We start from the raw sequence: 22,310 nt of genomic DNA on the forward strand, positions 1-22,310 counted from the left end.
TATCAACAGAAACCAGATGGCATCTTAAAATGAGTTGCAGCTTATAAATTAAAGAGCTGATAACATTTTAGTTAGGGGAAGCTATTATATTTGGGTTAACTACTAAACCCACGTTTCATGCTACTCTTCCACCATGGTGTCGGCTTATGAGACCTGACACCAGGACATCAGCTAATGTCTTGCTGTGTATCATCTAGGCAGTGGTCTGATTGGGGGAATTTCATTTGAGAGATACACAAATAATTGAAACAGTCCAAGAGTATGGCCATCTTCCATCAGAAAAGACTTGATTGGCTTTGTGATGATACCCTGAGGAACCAGACTGGCTTGATAGAAGGAGAGCTCTAGTGACACGATTAAGGGCCTAACCATGCTACCTAGATAATCCGAGTTCCTATAGTAATTGAAAGCATTAATTTTTGTCACAGCCAAGGCAGTCTATATTGCAAAGTGGGTATGTATGGGGTTGCCCATGGCTACCAGCTTGGTAGTAATGTAGATTTTTAAAATATTATTTGCCCGCATCGGGTCTTAGTTGCTGCATTCAGGATATTTAGTGTGTCATGTGGGATCTTTTCTTGTGGCATGCAGGCTCAGTAATAACAGTGCACAGGCTTAGTTTCTCCATGGCATGTGGGATCTTACTTCCCACACCAGGGGTCGAACCTTTGTTCCCTGCATTGCAAGGCAGATTCTTAACCACTGGACCAGCAGGGAAGTCCCACTAATGTAGATTTTTCCCAGTGGCTTGAATAGTTTTGGTCCAGATCCCCAGTTTCCTTCTTTATATCCAGCTTTTCTATGGTGGTCATTTTCTACTTATATTCTTTCTTTAAATATCTTGGATTGCCAGTCTTAGCAAATAAAAATACAGGATGCCAAAATAAATTTGAATTTCAGAAAAAAGAAATAGGGGTCATACTTATTTTAGAAAAAAAATTAGTTATCTGAAATTCACATTTATGTGGCATCCCATATTTTATCTGGCAACCCTATAAATGTGTTAGTAACACTGGTTAAGTTTGGATTGTAGTCATGTATTTGTTCCCAGGAAACACACTGGTTCTTTCCATTATGTACTGTTTTTTTACCTGCTAATACTTGATAAGGGAAGAGGGAGGCTAACACATAGTTGACCCAAAGTTTATTGTTAAGAGATAAAAGAGGAAGCCTAGTTGCAGATATGAGAGTTTTTAATAGAAGACACATTGTCTTTGGCTAAAATTCTCACATAGCCATTAAAACATTTCCAGATGTACAAATGTTCGAAATAATGTCTAGATAATCGGTAGTTTAGGGGTTATCTGTTGTTTTTTGTTTGTGTGACTTAACAATTACTTTCTCATTCTCTTTTACCATGAAGGGAAAGATTAAGTGCACTACTTTTTTTTTTAAACACTTGATGGGTAGCACAATTCTCACAGCAACTCCTCATCTCAGAAAAGATCCACAAATATGGAACACCTATCTTTTTCTTCCAGAACCCCGAAAAGAGTCAAGGATTTGGAGTCACTAGGTGCCCTGAAAGGTGAGGTTGAGGACCAAAGTTGAAAACAAGGGGATTATTTGAAAGTCTATTTTTGTTCTCCCTTTGTAGCCAAGCAGCTTTCTCTTTTTCTAGCAGAAGGCTGAAGACTTATTCTCTGGAGAAATTAAACCAAACAGATTAGAGCTGGGATCTGGGGGGAGAATGGTGGTGGTAGTGAGGTATCACACTGAAAACAGGATGATTGAGAGATCAGCGTTCTGAACATTATAAGCCTTCAGTGCTCTTTCACCACCTTACTACAGAATGTGGCAGCTGGGCTTATACACACGGCATCCCAGCCCTTCTGGAGAGATGAACAATTTTAAAAAACAGCTTGCCAGTTGATTATTTGTTACAGTGAAGCTCAGAGTTCACAACCCTACTCATTCATACATGACTTTCAGTCCCTTGAAATAATGCTAAGCTACTGGTATTAATATATATTTGGTTAACTTCTAGTAAGTATATAAGATAATCAAAACAAACCAAAAATAAGGGGAAGAAGTTCAAGCTGAACTTAAAACTTTTGTGTGGAGGCACTAAACCATAGTGGACAAAGCAATACTCAGGAAAAGAAAATGTGGTCAGTGTTGTTCAACTAAAAATAAAATTTTTCCAGTATATAAAAAAGAAAGAATGCTAAGCTGATAGCCAAGAATCACTATATATACAGAAATAATTTCAACAATGAAAGATGAAGACCAAAACAAAAGTACCTGGAAAAGAAAAGAAAGCAGAAAACATAAAGTCCCCAAGATGCTATAATCTCAGAAACAGCATATATTGCATCCATGAAAATTAACACCGTGCTATAAAAGATGAACAATCAGAAAAAAGTATTAGAAAAATAGGAGAGCCAAAATTAAATATGAAATGTGTTGGGGGATAAGTTGAAGAAATTTCAGAAAATAGTACAAAAAAGCAGAGGTAAAAATAGCAAAGAACCAAAAAATTAGATCAGAATGGGGCACAACATCTGATTAATAAGATCTCAAAAAGGAGAGAACAGAGAAAAGAGGTGATAATAAAAAAGAATATCTCCCCAACATGTAGGACATGGGGCTCTTACTAATAAAACGATCCACTGAGCGCATGGTACAATGAATCACCCACACACACATGCAAAGTCATATGATGATAGTTCAGGATGCCAGTTGTTAAGATCCTTGAAGTTTCCACAGGGGGATAACAAGAGTTACATAAAAGGATGTTTTCAGAATGGCGTTTTGACTTTTTGATAGCAACACTAGAAGATGCTAGAAGACTATAAATGCAGGGTCTTCAAATCGAAGAGAAAAAATTATTTCCAATCTAGTATTCTGTCTAGAATTATAGACAGTCCAATCAAGTATGGGGCTAAAATAAATGTTAGACTGGCATGGTCTCAAAATTGTATCTTACCATGTACCCTTTCTTAGGAGGCTACTGGAGGATGTGCTTCATCAAAACAAAGGAGTAATCTAAGTAAGAAAGCATGGGATTCTGAAAATATAAGATCTGACAAAGGAATGCAATGAAAGTCCCACGATGACTACTGTGTCAAGTAAGTAGGGTGGGGGTTTGAGGAAGTAGGTCCCTAGGAAACTTGGAACAAAGTGTTTGAGTACATGGAAAGTATAAAAAGAAGTGCAACAGAGGTTAAGACAAGAGAAAGTATAAAAAGATAAGCACAAGGGTAGTGAGAATAATGATAAAAGGAGGCAATTAGGAGTCGGACATGATTGAGCGACTGATCTGATCTGATCTGAGGCAATTAGAAGTACACCAAATACACATTTTTGAATAAGTGTTTCTGTATCAAAAAAATAAATTGAAGCTTTATTTCTCAAAATGTAATCATTACAGTGTTGATAGTCAGATTTTAGACGTTTGACATTAAAGACACAGGAGAATTGTAGCATTGTCAGTGATTAGATTGCTCCTTCAGGCATCATACTCCACAACTGCAATAGGTGCTCACCTTCAAAAAGATGTGCCCTGCAGAAGATTTTTCCAGAAAGAAAAATTGTTTTCAATAACTTGTCTTGTGAAAGGAACTACGCCCCTCGCTTAGACAAATCTCAAATTATTTTATTTAAAGAAATAATGCATAATATATAGCAATAATTTCAACAAAATTTTTGTTTAAATTTTAGCCTCTGTAGACTCAAAAGCATAAGGAATAATTTACTTCTTTAAAAATATTTTGAAATTACATACTATTTTTCATCTTCTGTACTATTTTTGCTATCAAGATATAGTTATTCCCATGTAATGCTTTAGATTTTTTTCTGTGTATTATGATTGAGGTTTTTTCCTGTACTTTGTTTACATTAGTATTATATAACTAAGAATAAATTTTGATCTAATTGCAAATGATTATCTGTGGTGATGTGTTTTTTCTCTGTCATCAAATCTATTGAGTAAACCACGCCAGGACAATTTGTTCATGTGCCTTTTCTATTTTTTAAGTAAGGGATAATCATAAGTACAGGGAAGGACATGAAGTGCAATAATCACAAGTGTACTTGATTTTTCACATAGTGTATACTCTCATATTAAGATGTGTACACTCAGATTAAAGTCCAAAAAATTTCTGATTACCTAGTGTCCTTTTCCCTATCTATACCTGCCCCAGAAGGTCTTCTAAAGATCAGTTTGTTTTGCTTTTTCTCAACTCATGCAAATAGACTCATCCAGTATGTGCTGTTTTACACTTATATGCTTTCATCAGTGTAATATCAGCCATTCATCCAGGTGTTTGCATGTATCCACTGTTCATTTTTTTTTAATTGTTGTAGACTGTCCCATTGTATTCATATGCAATTATCTGTTAGGTGAGATTTGAGTACTTTCCCATTTGTGGCTATTACAGATAAAGCTGAAATAAATATATTTCTGTGTTTTTTATGAGTATATGCACACCCATTCCTCTTGGGTCCTAGGAGTCAAACTGCTGTGTCATAGAGTAAAACTGTCAAATACTTTCCAAAGTGATTGTATCATTTTATGCTCTCATTAGCAATATATGAAAGTTCCAATTACTTTTACATCCTTACAAACATTTATTATTGTCTGGACTGTGAAGAAGGCTGAGCACCGAAGAATTGATGCTTTTGAACTGTGGTGTTGGAGAAGACTCTTGAGAGTCCCTTGGACTGCAAGGAGATCAGCCCTGGGATTTCTTTGGAAGGAATGATGCTAAAGCTGAAACTCCAGTACTTTGGCCACCTCATGCAAAGAGTTGACTCATTGGAAAAGACTCTGATGCTGGGAGGGATTGGGGGCAAGAGGAGAAGGGGACGACAGAGGATGAGATGGCTGGATGGCATCACTGACTCGATGGACGTGAGTCTGAGTGAACTCCAGGAGTTGGTGATGGACAGGGAGGCCTGTCATGCTGCGATTCATGGGGTCGCAAAGAGTTGGACACGACTGAGCGACTGATCTGACCTGATCCTTAATTTTACCAATTCTGGTATTGTATAGTAGTATCTCATTGTGACTTTAATTTACATTTCCATGATTTGCAGTATTGCTGCTGCTGCTGCTGCTAAGTCGTTTCAGTCGTGTCCGACTCTGTGCGACCCCATGGACTGCAGCCCACCAGGCTCCTCCGCCCATGGGGTTTTCCAGGCAAGAGTACTGGAGTGGGGTGCCATTGCCTTCTCCATTTGCAGTATTGAGTACCTTTTCATATGCTTATCAGCCATTCAGATACCTCTTTTGAAAGTACGTATTCAAGTCTTTGCCCATTTCTAAATTATACTGCAATTATCTTCTTATTAGGGATATGTTCTTTATATATTTTGTATATATTTATATATACAAACCTTTGTATAAAGGTTTGTCTGTCAGATATATATGTGTGTGTGTGTCTTACAGACATCTTTTGCCAGTCTATGCCTTTTCTTTTTACTTTCTTAGTGGTATATTATGAATGGACATTTTTAATTTTTATAAAATCCAGTTATCAGGTTGTTTTTCTATTATTGTGAGTGCCTTTAACAAACCTTTGCCAATCTGAATGTTCTGAAGCTATTCTGTGGTTTTTTTTTTTTTTTGAAGACTTACAGTTTTAGCTTTCACTAAGTCTGTGATCCATCTCAAGTTAGTTCTTCATATGAGCTGAGGTAGAAAGGAATTGTCTTTATTAAAATATTCCTATTACTATTTTGAAATTTAATTACTTGGAATAATATTTTAAGTATCTTATTTTTCTCTATTACTTTCTTCCTTTTTTCACATTCTTTAAATTTTTTTAATCCAGATTATTTCCCAGGTGGCGCTACTGGTAAGGAACCTGCTCGCCAATGTGCAATGCAGGTGACATAAGAGAAGTGAGTTCCATCCCTGGGTTGAGAAGATCCCCTGGAGGAGGGCGTGGCAACCCACTGCAGCAGCATTCTTGCCTGGAGAGTCGCATGGACAGAGGAGCCTGGCAGGCTACAGTCCATAGGGTCGCAAAGACTCAGACATGACTGAAGCAACTTAGCAAGCAGAAATCCAGATTATGGTCATTTATCACAGATGTAGTTTATATATCTTTGGAATTTGTCCTTTTCATGAAATTTGAGGTAGGAGAGTTGACATTCTGTTTTTCAGTTATCCTCAAAAGACTGAAGAATTCCAAAACTGGACTTTTTCTTGAAAATTAATTATCTAAAATGGTATAAATCACTAAAATCTAATAACGCTTCTTTGTTTAAAATTGTGAATTTTAGTATACCAGTTCTACAGCTATTGGAATTACAAACAGTTGAGTCTATTATTCTACCCTGTGTGTATATGCATGCTAAGTTGCTTCATCCATGTCCAACTCTTTGCGACCCTATGAACTGTAGCCCACCAGGCTCTTCTGTCCATGGGATTCTCCAGGCAAGAGTACTGGACTGGGTTGCATGCCCTCCTCCAGGGATCTTCCCCACCCAGGGATTGAAACCTTGTCTCTTATGTCAGCAGACAGGTTCTGTACCACTAGTGCCACCTAGGAAGCCCATTCTGCCATGTACTGTCATTTAAATGTTTTTAAATGTCTTATGCAGGAGACCTGGGTTCAATCCCTGGGTTGGGAAGATCCCCTGGAAGAGGGCATGGCAACCCACTTCAGTGTTCTTGCCTGGAGAATCCCCATGGACAGAGAGTCCAGCAGGCTACAGTCCATGGGGTCACAAAGAGTCGAACATGACTGAGCAACTAAGCACAGCATAGCACACATGCGTTTTATACATTTAAGGTAATCTTCTAGACGTTATCTAGTCTAATATTCATGTTCATCTGTTTCCCTATTATTCAACTACCAGAAAGTTCTCAATATCTGTTTCTGTATGTAAAGTTAATAGTTTTCAAATCACTTACTTTCATAACTTTACTTTTGCAATATATACACATTAATATCTTAGCAGATTAATAGAATTTCAGAACATAAAATACATTCATTCAGTTGGTCCTTCAGCAAATATTTTTTGAGCACCTACAGAGGGCCAAGAATTACTTTAATCACTGGTTTTAGCAATCAAGAATTTCTGCCTTCATGCAGCTTACATTCAAGTGTGGTTTTTCACTTCAACTTATATCCTAAATGTTTACTTGTACTAGAAAGTGAATATTCAGATATTAACAGTAAGTCTGAATTATTTGTAATAGATGATTCTGTGTCCATCATGTTGTATCACTTTTCACATCACATCACTTTTCACAGTGTAGAGTTCTTATGAAAAATTGCTACCCAGCCAGAAGTTGTATTTCCAGCCCCCTTTATATCTTATTCAGTTCTTGCCTATAATTAGCTTTTGCCAATAGAATGACAGCAGAGTTGGCATGTCAATTCTAGGATCCAAAGGTATTTTAGTAGTTGATATACCCTCTCTGTTCTTTTTGCGTTTTACTGGCTAGAGGCAGATGACTATGTGGTCCTGGGTTCTGGAGGATCTTGGAACACAAACAGAGCCAACCTCTGATTCACTTTAGATAGGAAAAGGGTCCAAAGACAAGTAACTCAGACTTTCATGTGAGCCAAAAATAAACTTTACTGGGTTAAGCTTCTGAGATGTGGGGTGTGTTTATTTTAGCAATTAACATTACCATAACTAATACACTTGCCTTATTAATAATACAGATGTTGTTAATCTGAATAGGTTGATGTTCATCTGGAAAAAGAACCATTATCATTGATCTAGTATAATTTCAGAGTTGCCAAAAATCATATTGAAAGAAGTTGTCAGCTATTCTGTCTCCCAAAGGGCAAGGCAAATGCCGAAGAGCAAATTTGGCTAAATATTGAGACCAATACAAACTTAAATCTATCCTAAGTTCGTGAATAAAAAAGGAAAAATATGAAGACAAAAAAGAATGATTGTATAAGAAAAGTAGGAATAAGTTTGAGCACACTTTAGTCCATGCACCATATTTATATAGTTATTATATTAAGTGAATACTATTCAAATTCTGATAAAATAAGACTAAGGAATGTAGAAGGGATATGATGTAGGAATTCCTCATTCAATATGATAGTAAGTGTAAAAGGTGTCAGGAATTCAAATATATACATGCTTTTTATGCTCATATAGGAATAGAATTTGTTGCTTCTCCAGGAGTGGAACCAGTCACTAGAAACAGAGGTGGAAGTAAGGCTTTTCATCTTTCACTCTTGAATATGGTACCATATGGATACATTACCTATTTTAAAATACATTTTTAATAAATGCAAAATTTTATGATTAGCTTGTGATAATTGATCAGGGAATAAATAACTTTACTAAATTTCAACAGAATTTCAGCAAAATCCTTTATGAATATCGGTATGTGGGATTGAAAAATTGATAACCATAATTTAGTAAATACCTTTAATGATATCCTTCCATTGAACCTGTGAAGTTTCACATGTTTTCAGTTATAGCAGCTATTAAAATCAATGTTGAAACTGAACTTAGAATTACATCAGAATTACAATAGCCTAAAATGATAATGGAGAAGGAAATGGCAACCACTCCAGTATTCTTGCCTGGGAAATCCCATGGACGGAGTATCCTACTAGGCTACAGTCCCTGGGGTCAAAAAAGATTCGAACACAATTTAGCAACTAAACAAAATAATAAAATCAAAATTTTGTAAAATGTTGAAGCATATTCAATTCAATTGCTTCATCTAAAATACTGTAATATTATAATATATTAATAAAATATACCAAAATTTTTGTCTAATAATAATTTGTCATATTTTCTTTAATTCATCCATTAGCAGTCTCTTTTGTGTGTATTTTAATAGCATATATAAAATATTAGTACAGAACAATACTGAATCATAGGTTAAGAAATACATTATTAGGAATGGATGCTCAAAAAGTTTCTACTGATAGGCTGTGGAATCAAACTTTAGAGACATTTGCTGTGCACTGACTGCCATGAGAGCTCTGAGAGAGCATCTCTGACCTGACTCACCTGGTCAGAACTCCCTCAGAGCTCAGCCTGAGCTGAGACTTGAAGGCTAATAGAATGTGAATAGGAGAAAGGATGCGGAGGACATTGTAAAGCAAGATGACATAAATGGAACTATTAAGACTTGTTTAGGACATTAAAGCAATTCTTCAAGTGGGGCCCGGTACCATCCATACCAGCATCACTGAAATGATTGTTTAAGATGCCTTACTGAAACCTGAATGAAAATTTCTAACGTAGGGAGTCAGAATTATTCATTTTTATCAAGATCAAGATGACTTTTATGTTTACCAAAATTTGAAAAGTTCTAAATCCCATGTGCATATTCTAGGTGATACTTTGATTTGTATTGCAGAGACACCAAAGATGACCTTACAGAATAAACAAAAAACAAAACAAAGACAGTGGTCAATTCCAGAATGGGAAATTGAAAAATGATTTGGTTAGGTTGAAAAATTCAACCATAGGTCATCCCTATTACCAACAATTAATTCAGTTAAAAAAATTTTTTTTGTTTGTTTCCATTAAGTGGAGAGCAGGCTTCCTTGGTGGCTCAGATGGCCCAGAGATACATATACTATGTTTCTGGTCATGCAGAGCATTACAGAGACACAGAAGTTATCTAAGTTTTGGTTTGCTTATGTGGTACCCTGCAAAGTAGCAATTCCATCTTGGTCTAGAAAGTTACTTCAACATGTGGAAGAAAGCCAGGCAAAAGCAAGTGCACAAAAAGTTTAATTCAAAAAATAATAATGTTAAATTCCAACAACCAATCAATTTGTAGAAATGTTTCACCAACCCTAATTTTGATTTTATTTTACTAGTAAAATACAAGTAATCAAACAAATGGTGAGGGGAGACACACTTCACCTTTTAAATCAGAAGATATTTCAAGATCACTAGCAACACTGTTGGTACGAGTATGGGAAACACACATTGTTGTACACTATTAGTGAGTGTAATTTGGAATAACTATTCTGAAGAACAGTATAAGAAAATATATCAAGACTTAAAATTTGCTTACTCTTTAAAGTCAGGTTTTCCCAGGAATTACTCCTATGGAAGTACTTGCACATCTGTGCAAAGATCCATGTATAATGTCGTTTAGAAAGTTTTCCTGATGCAATGGTAACCTCCAAATTACCATTTTGGCACTCTATTCAGACACTAAATTACCATTCAGGTACTCTATCCTACATGTCATGGACAGGAAATCCTTACAACTCAAATTAAGATGCTCAAATCCCATAATTTATTGAACCACTTTTAAACAGAAGTAAATTAGTGAAGATTAAGACATTTAGAATACAGTGCCAGGGAGGTAGGAGGACCACACCACCTGAATCCTGGGTTATGCAGTCTTGTCCTGTCTGCTGAAGCAATCTTGACTTCTGAACATGCAGTTATAAGAACCGAAGTTGAAGTTGAAAGAGGGGCTCAGCAGGATGGGGGATTCCTAGAGTCAATACGTGCTTGCTCTGTTAGAAATGTGCAGAAGCAAGTATGCCTGGTTAACGGCTTGCTAAGAGCTATGTTCTTTATCTGTGTTTCTAGGGAGGAATATTCACTGGGGTCTGACTCTTTGCGACCCCATGGACTGGGGCCTGCCATGCTCCTCTGTCCACGAGATTTTCCAGGCAAGAATACTGGAGTGGATTGCCATTTCCTTCTCCAGGGGATCTTCCCAACCCAGGGATCAAACCCGGGTTTCCTGCATTGCAGACAGAGTCTTGACTGTCTGAGCCACCAGGGAAGCCCAGATCCATTTACTAGCTGTATACAGTTGGGTACTTAGCCTCCCTTAGCTTCAATTTTCTAGACTGTAGAATGCAGATAATAAGTGCCTTAGTAGGGGTGAAAACATGTGCAAAGAGCAGAGTGCAATGCCAAGATCACATTAGTGGACTAATAAATGCCTTGTATTAGACAAAGCACTTAATCCTCTTCTGCCCTCTATGTGATTCCTGATAGTGTGAAAAGACCTACTAGTCACGGTGCTAGAAAACCTCCACAAACTGCAAAGGACTCTTTCCAAGACAGACGAGCTCATGGTACCTTAATTGCAATCCAACAAAGCCTGATAAGGGAATCTGCTTTCCCCACTGTCTCCCACTATAAAGTTGAAAGTATAATATACCCCAGACTTAATAAGATCATTATTAAATAACTAAAACTTGGAATTAGAAAGGAGTATTACTAAACTGTAGTCTGTATAAGATCATTGGGAGCAGTGTTTCTCAATCCTCTTCACACCCAGTATTATCTTTTCTGTAACATTCATGTTATTATCTTGAAAGTCATAGACAATTTTTCAAGTTAGTAAACACATTTTAAATATTATCAGTATAGTAAAAGGAAAGCAAAATAATTAAATAATATGTATTTCAATATAGAAATGCTCTGGCTTGATGAACTTTATGACATAATGTAGTACTCAGATGCTTGCACATATTGGCTAATTCATCATGAATGTGGCAGTTACATTACAAGTGTGTTGTGTGTGCACGCTCATTTGCACAGTTGTGTCTGACTCTTTGTGATGCCATGGACTGTAGCCCACCAGGCTTCTCTGTCTATAGCATTCTCCAGGTAAGAATACTGGAGTGGGTTGCCATTTCCTATTTCAGGGGATCATCCCGACCCAGGGATTGAACCTGTGTCTCTTGCATGTCCTGCATTGGCAGGTGGATTTTTTACCACTGAGCCACCTGGGAAACCCTACCAGTGTGTTGTATCAACAACCAACTACCATGAGCCACAAAACCATTGATGATGTAATTTTCCACAGAAGTAAATAACTTTTGATAAAGTTCTGATCAAAATGGGTATTTTTCCTCTAGTTTACAAAGTGGTTGAATTCCTGTAAATTTTAGTATGTATTAAAACCCTGCAGAAAATACTCTAAATATGGAATTAGGTAGGAAGCTCACTTAAAATGTGGATTCTGAAGCCTCATCTTCAGAGATACTGACTCTGTAATCTAAGAGTCTACATCAGCCTCCAGGTAGAGATTCTGATTCAGGCATTCTGTTTTCTAACTGAATTGGGGAAGGGGTGGTTGTCCTGCAGAGGGAACCTAGATGGTAAACTAGGAACCAAAACCCAGGTTGGCCATGCCTACTGTAAAGTAATAGGGTGAGAGTAAGGAACTTAGAATTAAGTTGTGTCTTAGAAATAACAAAGTGGTTGAATTCCTGTAAATTTCAGCATGTATTAAAACCCTGCAGAAAATACTCTCAATATGGAATTAGGTAGGAAGGTCACTTAAAATGTGGGCTCTGGACCCTCATCTCCAGAGATTTTTGACTCTGGTATTTAAGATAGGACTAAGAGTCTACATTAGCTTCCTGGCAGAGATTCTGATTTTCAGGCATTCTGTTTTCTATTTGAATTGGGGAGGGGGTGGTCTAAATAGCCTTTTTGATCAGAACTTTATCAAAAGTTGTTTACCTCTGTGGAAAATTACATCGTCAGTGGCTTTGTGGCTTATGATATTCGGTTGCTGATACAACACACTTGTATGGTAAGCGAAAGACGACAGGATTCTGGTTCCGGGAGGAGGGTGGCCACGTGTGTGGATGAATCATTTCACTTTCCCTAGGAACTGTTTATTTAGACTTTCAGCTCCATCTGTTACCCAATTACTACTCCATTCCTCTTTGCTTCCTTTCCCACACCTGCTATCATCCTGTCTACCCCTGTCTTTGACTTTTCCTCTACCCCCCTACACCACAGAGTCCCTTGCTACATACCCAGATTTCTTGTCCAGATTTCCGTCACCAGCTTCTCTGCAGCCCCTTGGCTTCTTCCCTTTGGTAAATCTCCGGCAATTCTCCCGCAACATCCTCGCTCCTCCTTAAAATGGGAGAAGGGAGGCTCCCACCCTCAGCCTAGACAGGGGCCCAAATCGTTTACCCGGGTCCCCGCCATCTCCTCGCGTCGCCGCAATTTGCTTTCCCCACCCCGCCCCTTTCGGCATCCTGCCCCCGCCCACCCCCCACCTCCCAACCTCCGCCCTCAGCGCCGAGATCGGAGGCTCCGGAGTAGCTGGCTGAGGGCACCCGTCAATGTGCCCCGTCCCTCGCCACCCGTTCGCCCACAGCACTTCGCCAGAGTCCCCCTCCCCAGATCAAACGCCCCCAGGTGCCCGAGGCTGAAGCCGGCTCTTCTTGTTTGGCCTGGGATGCCTACCACGGGCGGGGGCCGTTGCCACTGAGTCCGGAGCCTGGCTGCACCCACGTGTCCCAGAGCGCGGCGCCCGGCCAACGAAAACCTCTTAGAGGCCAGCAACTCCTCATCTCGAAAGCTTATTGCAGGCTAGACCCGCACCGGCCCGGGAGCGGCTAGCGAATCACGAGCCGCACGTGCGGGTCCTCGGCGCCTCTCCTCAGGGTGCGGGTGCCCGGAGAGCCAGCGAGCGAGCGAGAGCGCGGGGGCAGACAGGGTGGACGCGCGAACAGCGGGGAGGAGGACACCCAGGGGGAGCAAGAGCCAGGTGGCGGTGCAGGCGGCGGGACTGCAGTGCCACCTCTCCGGAGAAAACCCACAAGCTCACACGCCCGCGCGCACAAGCACGTGCACATCGTGGGCTGCGAGAACCCGAGCCAGCAAAAGCCTTTTGAGTGCCGGTCGCGTTTCAGCGATGGCTTCTGCCCTGAACAGCAAAATTCACGCTCCCGGCAATTGCCCGGGCTCCAAAGCCGATGCCCGCGGTGGCGCCGGCTGGAGAATGGACTGTGATCCTGAGATGCACGTGAAAATGTGCAAGAAGATCGCCCAGCTCACCAAGGTAAGATGAGGCGCTGCGAGCTGGCGAGATACGCGCCCGGGGCGCCGGGGGCGCCGGGGGCAGGGAAGGGAGTGCGGACGCACCCAAGGGAGGCCCATGCAAAATCCCAGCTGAAACTTTGTCTCGGAGGCCATGCGGAAGGGAAGCGGCCTTAAATCTTGGTGACCTTCTGGAGGCACCGTCCTAGAGCAGTTGAGAGGAAGGATCCTTGCCAAAAAACTCTTACAGCTTGCACTCCGAGCAGGTGGTCAGTGCTCCCAGGGTGGGATTGTGAATCGAGTTGAATCAGTGCTGGGGTGTGTATGTGTGTTTCTTTGCAGGCTCTGCTCAAATGATCGTGCCTGAAATGTTGTGATTTCATTCATCACAGTACTTTACCGGCGGGGAGGAGGTCATGTGGGCTATTTAAATATTTGATTCATTTATTCCTTCATTCAGCAAATATTCGACTCATTTGTTGAGTGCCAGCAGCTTGCGTGGCACCGCGCTAAACCTGGAAGGCTGCCCAGGGGACTTACTATCAAACTGGCTGCAGACGTGTGCAGAGCGTAAATGAGGAAATGAACGATTCACCATTTAATTACGGGATTACAAAAGACCTTGGGAGGTCAGCCAGCCCATTCTCCTACCTCATCCCAGGGCCCTGATTGAACCTCTAGGGACCCTGCTGCCTTCCTTATGAAGACCAGCAAAAGATGTCACCCTGTCCTTTGTTAGCCCCCTGCAGCTTCGCAATTAGGAGTTGCTTGTGACAGGCACCCCTCCTGTGCCTGGCATGTAGATGGAAAACATCCCTCTGTTTTTTATACAAGGTCCCCCAGTGCCTGAATTGAGCTATTTGCCTTGAAGTTTCCTTTTGATCTTGTAATTATTCCTGATAACATGCTTGCTAGTAAAACATTGGGTCCAGATTCTGTGTATGGGACATGCTCTCTTCCCCAACTGTCTCCCTCCCGCTTCCAACACCCACTTTTTTTATGGCATCACAGGCATTTTCCTCCCTATCTCACCAGAAGGAAGAGAGCACGGAGGTCTGAAATTGGGCACTAGCTGCCTTCTCTGGCCCTTCCCTTAACTTCTCCACATTTTTTGCAAATGAGCCTGTATCCAAACAGTGATCTCTTGAGTCAAGGGTGGAAAAGGGGAAATGGTGATACTCCTTGGAGGCCTTGTCACATGCTGCTTGGCACCACTGATCTAATTTGCAGTCATCCAAATAGTAACATCGACCCAAAAAGTATTGATTTGAGGTGTTAGGCACAGAATAAAGCATCTTATCTGTCTTCAAAGAAACTAAAATATTTTTAGAGAAACAATTTTGGAGGAAAAACGAAAAGACACTACTCTGTAATCAGTTGCTAAATTGGATATTTCAAGTTGTGAGTGCTCTAGAGGTAGAAACAAAGGTTAAGTCATTATAGGCAAGAACAGTTAGGAGAGGTTTTATGGAAGAGATGAACCTTGAACTCAGTTTGAATTTATGGAGTGCCTACTGAGTTGGACCATTAAGAAGGCTGAGCACTGAAAAATTGATGCTTTTGAATTGTGGTGCTGGAGCAGATTCTTCAGAGTCCCTTGGACGGCAAGGAAATCAAACCAGTCAATACTAAAGGAAATCAACCCTGAATATTCATTGCAAGGACTGATGCTGAAGCTCAAATACTCTGGCCACCTGATGCAAAGGGCCAACTCACTGGAAAAGACCCTAATGCTGGTAAAGATTGAGGGCAAAAGGAGAGAGGGGCAGCAGAGGATGAGATAGATAGCATCACTGACTCAATGAACATGAATTTGAGCAAAGTCCAGGAGATAGTGGAGGACAGAGGAGTCTGATGTGCTGTAGAGTCTGATGTGTCCAAAGAGTTGGACACAACTTAGTGACTGAGAAACAACAGCTATGTGCCAGGCACTGTGTCAATATTAATGGCATACAACTGAAAAAGATAGGGCCCCTGCCCTTGTGGTGTGACAAATGTATAAAAAGATCATTTGAATATAACGTGGTAATGGTAGTCACTCCACCCATTAATATTTTGGCATGATTATTATTTGCCAAGCACTGTGAAGAAAGCATCCATGATCCTATAGCATAGTAGGCAGTGTTTCTCAAAGTATATTCTGCTTTGAATATAGAAATTCAAAGTTGAAATCACAGTTGATTTTTATTATGTCATGCTTGCTTTATCATTTTCCATGCTAGTTGTTTAAATTAGACCCTTTCAATATGGATATTGATATGCTACCTTTCTTCTGGTTGTTTGTACATCGTATTTTCCATCTCTTTATATTTAATCTTTCTATAAATTTTATTTTGTTGTATTGCTGATAGGTGAATTTAATCCATGTGCATTTACTGTGATTACTAATATATTGGGGCTTATTTTTCCATCATATTTTGTGCTTTTCATTTACCATCCTTTTTCTCCATCTCTGCTTTCTATGGGATTAGTTAGATGATTTATATTCCCTCATTTTCCACTGTTGGTTTGAGGGCTTTAGGCATTATTCCTATACTTATCAACATTATGTTTAGTTTTCCACATACATATTTAACTATAGTTTTTCTAATATGACCAACCTAGATAGCATGTTAAAAAGCAGAGACATTACTTTGCCAACAAAGGTGCATCTCGTCAAGGTTATGGATTTTCCAGTAGTCATATATGGATGTGAGAGATGGACTATAAAGAAAACTGAGCACTGAAGAATTGATGCTTTTGAACTGAACTGTGGTGTTGGAGAAGACTCTTGAGAGTCCCTCGGGCTGCAAGGAGATCCAACCAGTCCATCATAAAGGAGATCAGTGCTAAGTGTTCTTTGGATGGACTGATGTTGAAGCTGAAATTCCAATACTTTGGCCACCTGATGCAAGGATCTGACTCATTTGAAAAGACCCTGATGCTGGGAAAGATTGAGGGTAGGAGAAGGGGACAACAGAGGATGAGATGGTTGGATGGCATCACCGACTCAATGGACATGAGTTTGGGTAAACTCCAGGAGTTGGTGATGGACAGGGAGGCCTGGGGTGCTGCAGTCCACGGGGTCGCAAGGAGTCGGACATGACTGAGTGACTGAGCTGAACTGAATAAAATTATCATGTAATTCTTTCTTCCTAAAAGAGAGCTTTGCATACTTCGCCCATTTAATAGCCCTTCCCTTTCCTGTCTTGTCATTGTTGTCTAGATTTTTTACCTTTTACATTTTTAATTCAAATTTTTATAGTTAGTTAAATTTACTGATATTTTGCTGATTCTTCTAACCCCTCCCCCCTTTTTTTCTTGAATCCATGGCCTTCTTTTTTGGTTCAGTTTTCTTCTGTCTGAAGTTCATCTGTTAATAGTTGTTTCTGAAGGAGTCCTAGTGGGCGAAGAAATCTTTTGTGCATTTGAAAATGTCTTCATTTTGTCCTCCCAATTGTTTATTTTCCCATAAAAATCTTCTGAACACTTATTTTTCCAAGGCACAGTGTTGGTAGTGTTCTCTTACCATAGGTACTAATTGCTGGTGATAAAAATCCTCAGTTCAGTTCAGTCGCTCAGTCGTGTCCGACTCTTTGTGACCCCATGAATTGCAGCACGCCAGGCCTCCCTGTCCATCACCAACTCCCGGAGTTCACTCAGACTCACGTCCATCAAGTCAGTGATGCCATCCAGCCATCTCATCCTCTGTCGTCCCCTTCTCCTCCTGCCCCCAATCCCTCCCAGCATCAGAGTCTTTTCCAATGAGTCAACTCTTCGCATGAGGTGGCCAAAGTACTGGAGTTTCAGCTTTAGCATCATTCCTTCCAAAGAAATCCCAGGGCTGATCTTCAGAATGGACTGGTTGGATCTCCTTGCAGTCCAAGGGACTCTCAAGAGTCTTCTCCAACACCACAGTTCAAAAGCATCAATTCTTTGGCACTCAGCTTTCTTCACAGTCCAACTCTCACATCCATACATGACCACTGGAAAAACCATAGCTTTGACTAGATGAACCTTTGTTGGCAAAGTAATGTCTCTGCTTTTCAATATACTATCTAGGTTGGTCATAACTTTTCTTCCAAGGAGTAAGCATCTTTTAATTTCATGGCTGCAGTCACCATCTGCAGTGATTTTGGAGCCCAAAAAGATAAAGTGTGACACTGTTTCCACTGTTTCCCCATCTATTTCTCATGAAGTGATGGGACCAGATGCCATGATCTTCGTTTTCTGAATGTTGAGCTTTAAGCCAACTTTTTCACTCTCCTCTTTCACTTTCATCAAGAGGCTTTTGAGTTCCTCTTCACTTTCTGCCATAAGGGTGGCGTCATCTGCATATCTGAGGTTATTGATATTTCTCCTGGCAATCTTGATTCCAGCTTGTGCTTCTTCCAGTCCAGCGTTTCTCATGATGTACTCTGCATATAAGTTAAATAAGCAGGGTGACAATATATAGCCTTGACGTACTCCTTTTCCTATTTGGAACCAGTCTGTTGTTCCATGTCCAGTTCTAACTGTTGCTTCCTGACCTGCATATAGGTTTCTCAAGAGGCAGGTCAGGTGATCTGGTATTCTCACTGCCCATCAAATTTTCATTTATTTGTAGCTAATCTGCCTTTTTTCTTGATGGCATTTGCATGTGTTTATTTTGCTGTTTAGCTGTTTCATTATAACTCTCTAATTGGTATTGAGTGTACTTTCTATTGAAGACTCATATGCTCTCTTTAATTCTGGAAAATTATCAATGATTTTCTGTTCAAATATTGTTTTTCTGCCATTACCTCCTTTCACTTTTCTGGAACTGCTATTAGGTGAATTAAGGAAGCCTCTCCATATTCTGAAATGTCATTAAAATTTTTTTTGTCTCTGAATCCTGGTGAATTCCTTAATCATGTTTTCTTGTTTGCCAATCCACTAAATAGTTTGTCCAGTCCAGAGTTTTTCCCATCTATTAAGTTGTATAATTATATTTTCATTTCTAAGATTCCTGTTCTTGCTTCCTTTCTGTCTGATTTTGGTAACTGCTTAATTTGTATAGCTTTATTGAAGTATAATTTACATATCATAAAATTCATCTAAGCATACAATTCAATATATTTTAGTAAACTTACAGAGTTGTTGCACCATAACTGTAATCTAGTTTTAGAACATTTCTATCATTGTCGTTTGTATCCATCTGTAGTCAATCCCTGTTCCCACCCCCACGCCAAGCAACCATTAATCTCCTTTCTGTCTCTATAAATTTGTCTTTGTCAGACTTTTCATGTCAGTGAAACAATGCAACATGTATTTCCACCTGGTTTTTTCACTTAGATGCTAAATCTTAGCATCGTGTTTTGAGGTTCATCAATTGGTGTAGCATCGTATGTCATTTATTCATTCCCTTTTATTACGCACTAGTATCCCATTGTATGGATACTAATGATCATATTCACCAATTAATAGGCATTTGGATTGTTTCCACTCTGGGTCTACTATGAATAATGCTGCTACAAACATTACATTCCTACACACACATCTTCATTACTTTATTTTATAAATAAGATAGAGAAAATAGTAAGAGAACAAGTAATAGAACAAACGGGACAGATGGTTAAGAATAAGAGAATCTGAGTAAAGGGTAGGTGCGACGTTCTTTGAACTGTTCTTTTTCTGGCAGTTTTTCCCTAAGTTTGAAATTCTTTCTAAATAAAAGTTTAAAACAAACAAAAAGCATACAGGATCCCAGATCCCATCTTAGAAAGTAAGGAGAGGTGACAGGCATTGCTGTTTTCTAAAGCCCGTCAAGACCTGTAACATTCACACAGGGTTGAGAATCACTGGTTCAGAATAGCCAAAGATTTAAATAGTAGAGCAGACACAGAGGAGTTAATTGGGAGAGCAGGAGGTTTCACGTCCATTTCCTATTATAGCCTGTGGGATACTTTGGTATTGAAAGCATCAGGCAGGTTTGCCTAGCCCTGTCCATTCAGCCAGTCTCTGCTTTTCACCCGCTCAAAAATCTGCAGCTGATTTTTCCTTTTGTAACTTTCTCCACATCCTCTTATCCAGAAGTGTTGGCATCCCTCATACCCAGAGATTTTCCAATTCCCACTTTCAAGGTGGGATGGAGTGTCTTGCCCCCAAAACAAGTTTAACAAATATCCTTTTGTATTAGAACACAAAAATGAGTGGGAAAGCACATGCTCCCTCTCCATCAATCATCCCTCAAACTGAAGGCTGAATCTTAGGAACCCAGCCCATAAACATGACTCCATGCACCCACGAGACCACCTCTCATTGGGAGTTATGAGAAGAAAAGTATCCAGGAGGCAATAAGCAGTCCTCTTAGTGCCAGAAGCTGCCAAGCTAAAAGTATAAGGAGTAAAATAACCCCAAGAGAACCTGTCAGTCATCCTTCCAAAATGATGTCTTCCCAGGTCTCAGAAGACCCTATAGGGGCTACGGTGAAATCAAGTGGCTGCAACTTCTGGACATTAGTGATGCCTTATGATTCCCTAGTGTTTGCATTCTTTGTAAAGCCCTTGACATGCTTACTCATCCTCCGGGAGCACAGCATTTCTGCATGGCAAGGAGATGAGCATGGTCAGTCTCCGTCTATCTACAAGAATAGGTACAGTTCTGGGAGGGGGAGGAACTACCCTGGCTCAGCTTGTGAATAGATGGGTAAATATCGGCAATCTAGCTTTCCCATGGATATAAGCCACATTTTCTAATATTACTCTTCCCAGGTGGCTCAGTGGTAAGGAATCCACTTGCCAATGCAAGAGATGCAGGAGACACACATTTGATCCCTGGGTCAGGAAAATCCCCTGGAGGAGGAAATGGCAACCCACTCCAGTATTCTTGCCTGAGAAATCCCCTGGACAAAAGAGCCTGGCAAGCTACTGTCCCTGGGGTCACAAAGAGTCAGACATGAGTGAGCATACACACAGTATATTTTGATCTCAAAACAGCCTTATGCCTTGGTCTTATACTTTAGTTAGTTCACTGGGGAAGAATGATTTTGTTTATTGGGTTTTCCTAAAGACCTGCCACATAGATCTTAGGATGAGTTCAGTTTTGAGGACTGTGGTGAAGTGTTATAGTAACAATGAATTCTGTCATTCAAGAAAGCATCCTAACTTGAGAGCGGGGCCCTTTGAGTGGCAGTGTAGTTCTTATCCGTAGATCCTTCCTTCCTGCTGTGGGAAGGTCTGGAGGTCGGAGTCAGCACTCCCAGCACAGTAGCATGACCAAACCAAGGGAACTGTGTCTCCCCACATCCCAGAACCTTACTGAAGTCTGTGGAGACACATGAGCAGAGACAGTCATATTGGATGTTGGGGGAAAATAGTGGATTGTTTAGGGATGGGGTAGGGAGATACTGTTACGGACAACAGTCCCTGAGTAAAAAGTCAGAAATATTAAGGAAAAAGGATTATAATTTCTACTCCAGATTATCTTTTAAATGAATTTAAGTTGGATTTATTTCTAGAGGGGTGCTTCTTACTCTTATTTATATAACAAATATAAATAAAAATTAAATGTGAATAAAAATGACGACACCTGGAGAGCTAACAATTAGGGGTTTACTCTTAGAATGATCACCTTTTGTAGCTGTTACCAGCTAAAATGCTCTCTCTTCAGAGATACCTTTTCTGACTTTCACACCCAAAGGGGCCAACCTATCTGTAAATGAGAAAAGTAGTCCTTTCTTCCTTGGTGATTTGTTGTGAGGGTTCACTAACTTAAGGAATGTAAGGAGAGCATCTCACCCCGGAGGCGGAACTATCATAAGCCTGATAGATGTTGGTTTCTTCCCTCCCTGAGCTAGAAGAATTGCAGAGGGACAGGACCACTGCTCAGTTGTCAAAACCAGCAACTAGGAACAAAGCCAGCCCTTTCCTGGACTGAGAGGCCAGGGCAGTGGCCCCAGCAGTAAGAGTGATGCCTGCTGCCACACGAGTCCTCGGCAACAGGTTGCCACTTGAGCCCTGGGTTTTTGTGGCTTGAAGCTGTGGAAATTTTGTTGCACTGCTGACTCCCTTAGCTTCTCTCCAAATACCCTCCTGCCTGCAGGAGCTTGTGTAGGGACAGATGTTTAAACAGTTCCATACCAGTTTGATTTAGGATTTTAGATTTGAAAACTGCAGATCTGTATTAACAAGCCCTCTCTGTTGGAATCTTTTAATTTAATGAAGTGATTCATGGTGTACAGACAGCTATCTCACAGAAATCTTTTTGCCAGAAAATAGGATGAAGGACACTTTAAATTGGATGTCTTTGAACCCTACTAAGATGCCTCCACTTTTGCATAACATTCGGATCTCTGCACTTCCCACCCAAAACCTTGCTCCAATTCTTTCTCCACACAGCAGCAAGAGTGAGATGCTAAAACTGAATAACACCCTCCTACATTGCTGTAGAACGTTGCAACCGCTTTGGAAAACAATCAGGCAGTTCCTCAAATAATTAAGAGATTTATCATAATGAACCAGCAATTCTACATCTATGTATATACCCAAGAGAAACTAACTTATACATAACATTCAAAGCAACATTATTTGTAGTAGCCAAAAACGGAAATAAACTAAATGTCTATCAACTGGAAAATAGTATGAATAAAATATGGTACAAAG

The 22,310-nt window shown here is 40.1% G+C and overlaps 1 protein-coding gene and 2 long non-coding RNA genes across 4 annotated transcripts in view; 2 read left to right on the forward strand and 1 right to left on the reverse strand.

Annotated features, from left to right (window-relative positions):
* Window positions 1-246: 246 nt before the first annotated feature.
* Window positions 247-3,886, forward strand: LOC147370923 (uncharacterized). The gene is made up of 2 exons (XR_015165621.1): window positions 247-1,528; window positions 2,947-3,886. It is a non-coding gene; the product is annotated as an uncharacterized LOC147370923 (long non-coding RNA).
* LOC147370924 (uncharacterized) lies at window positions 3,312-12,899 on the reverse strand. The gene is made up of 2 exons (XR_015165622.1): window positions 12,696-12,899; window positions 3,312-3,505 (listed from the first exon to the last, which is right to left on the reverse strand). It is a non-coding gene; the product is annotated as an uncharacterized LOC147370924 (long non-coding RNA).
* FAM184B (family with sequence similarity 184 member B) overlaps window positions 12,895-22,310 on the forward strand; it is a 119,474-nt gene continuing 110,058 nt past the window's right edge. For both annotated transcript variants that reach the window (XM_086406363.1, XM_086406364.1), the window contains exon 1: window positions 12,895-13,732. In XM_086406363.1, the coding sequence (XP_086262489.1) occupies window positions 13,586-13,732 (147 nt within the window). In that variant the 5' untranslated portion in view covers window positions 12,895-13,585. The remainder of the gene's footprint in view (window positions 13,733-22,310) is intronic.

Source organism: Bos grunniens, chromosome 6 (genome assembly GCF_055505025.1).
Source record: "Bos grunniens cultivar Pamir isolate PY7600 chromosome 6, Bosgru_T2T1.0, whole genome shotgun sequence".
Classification (NCBI taxonomy): Eukaryota; Metazoa; Chordata; class Mammalia; order Artiodactyla; family Bovidae; genus Bos; species Bos grunniens.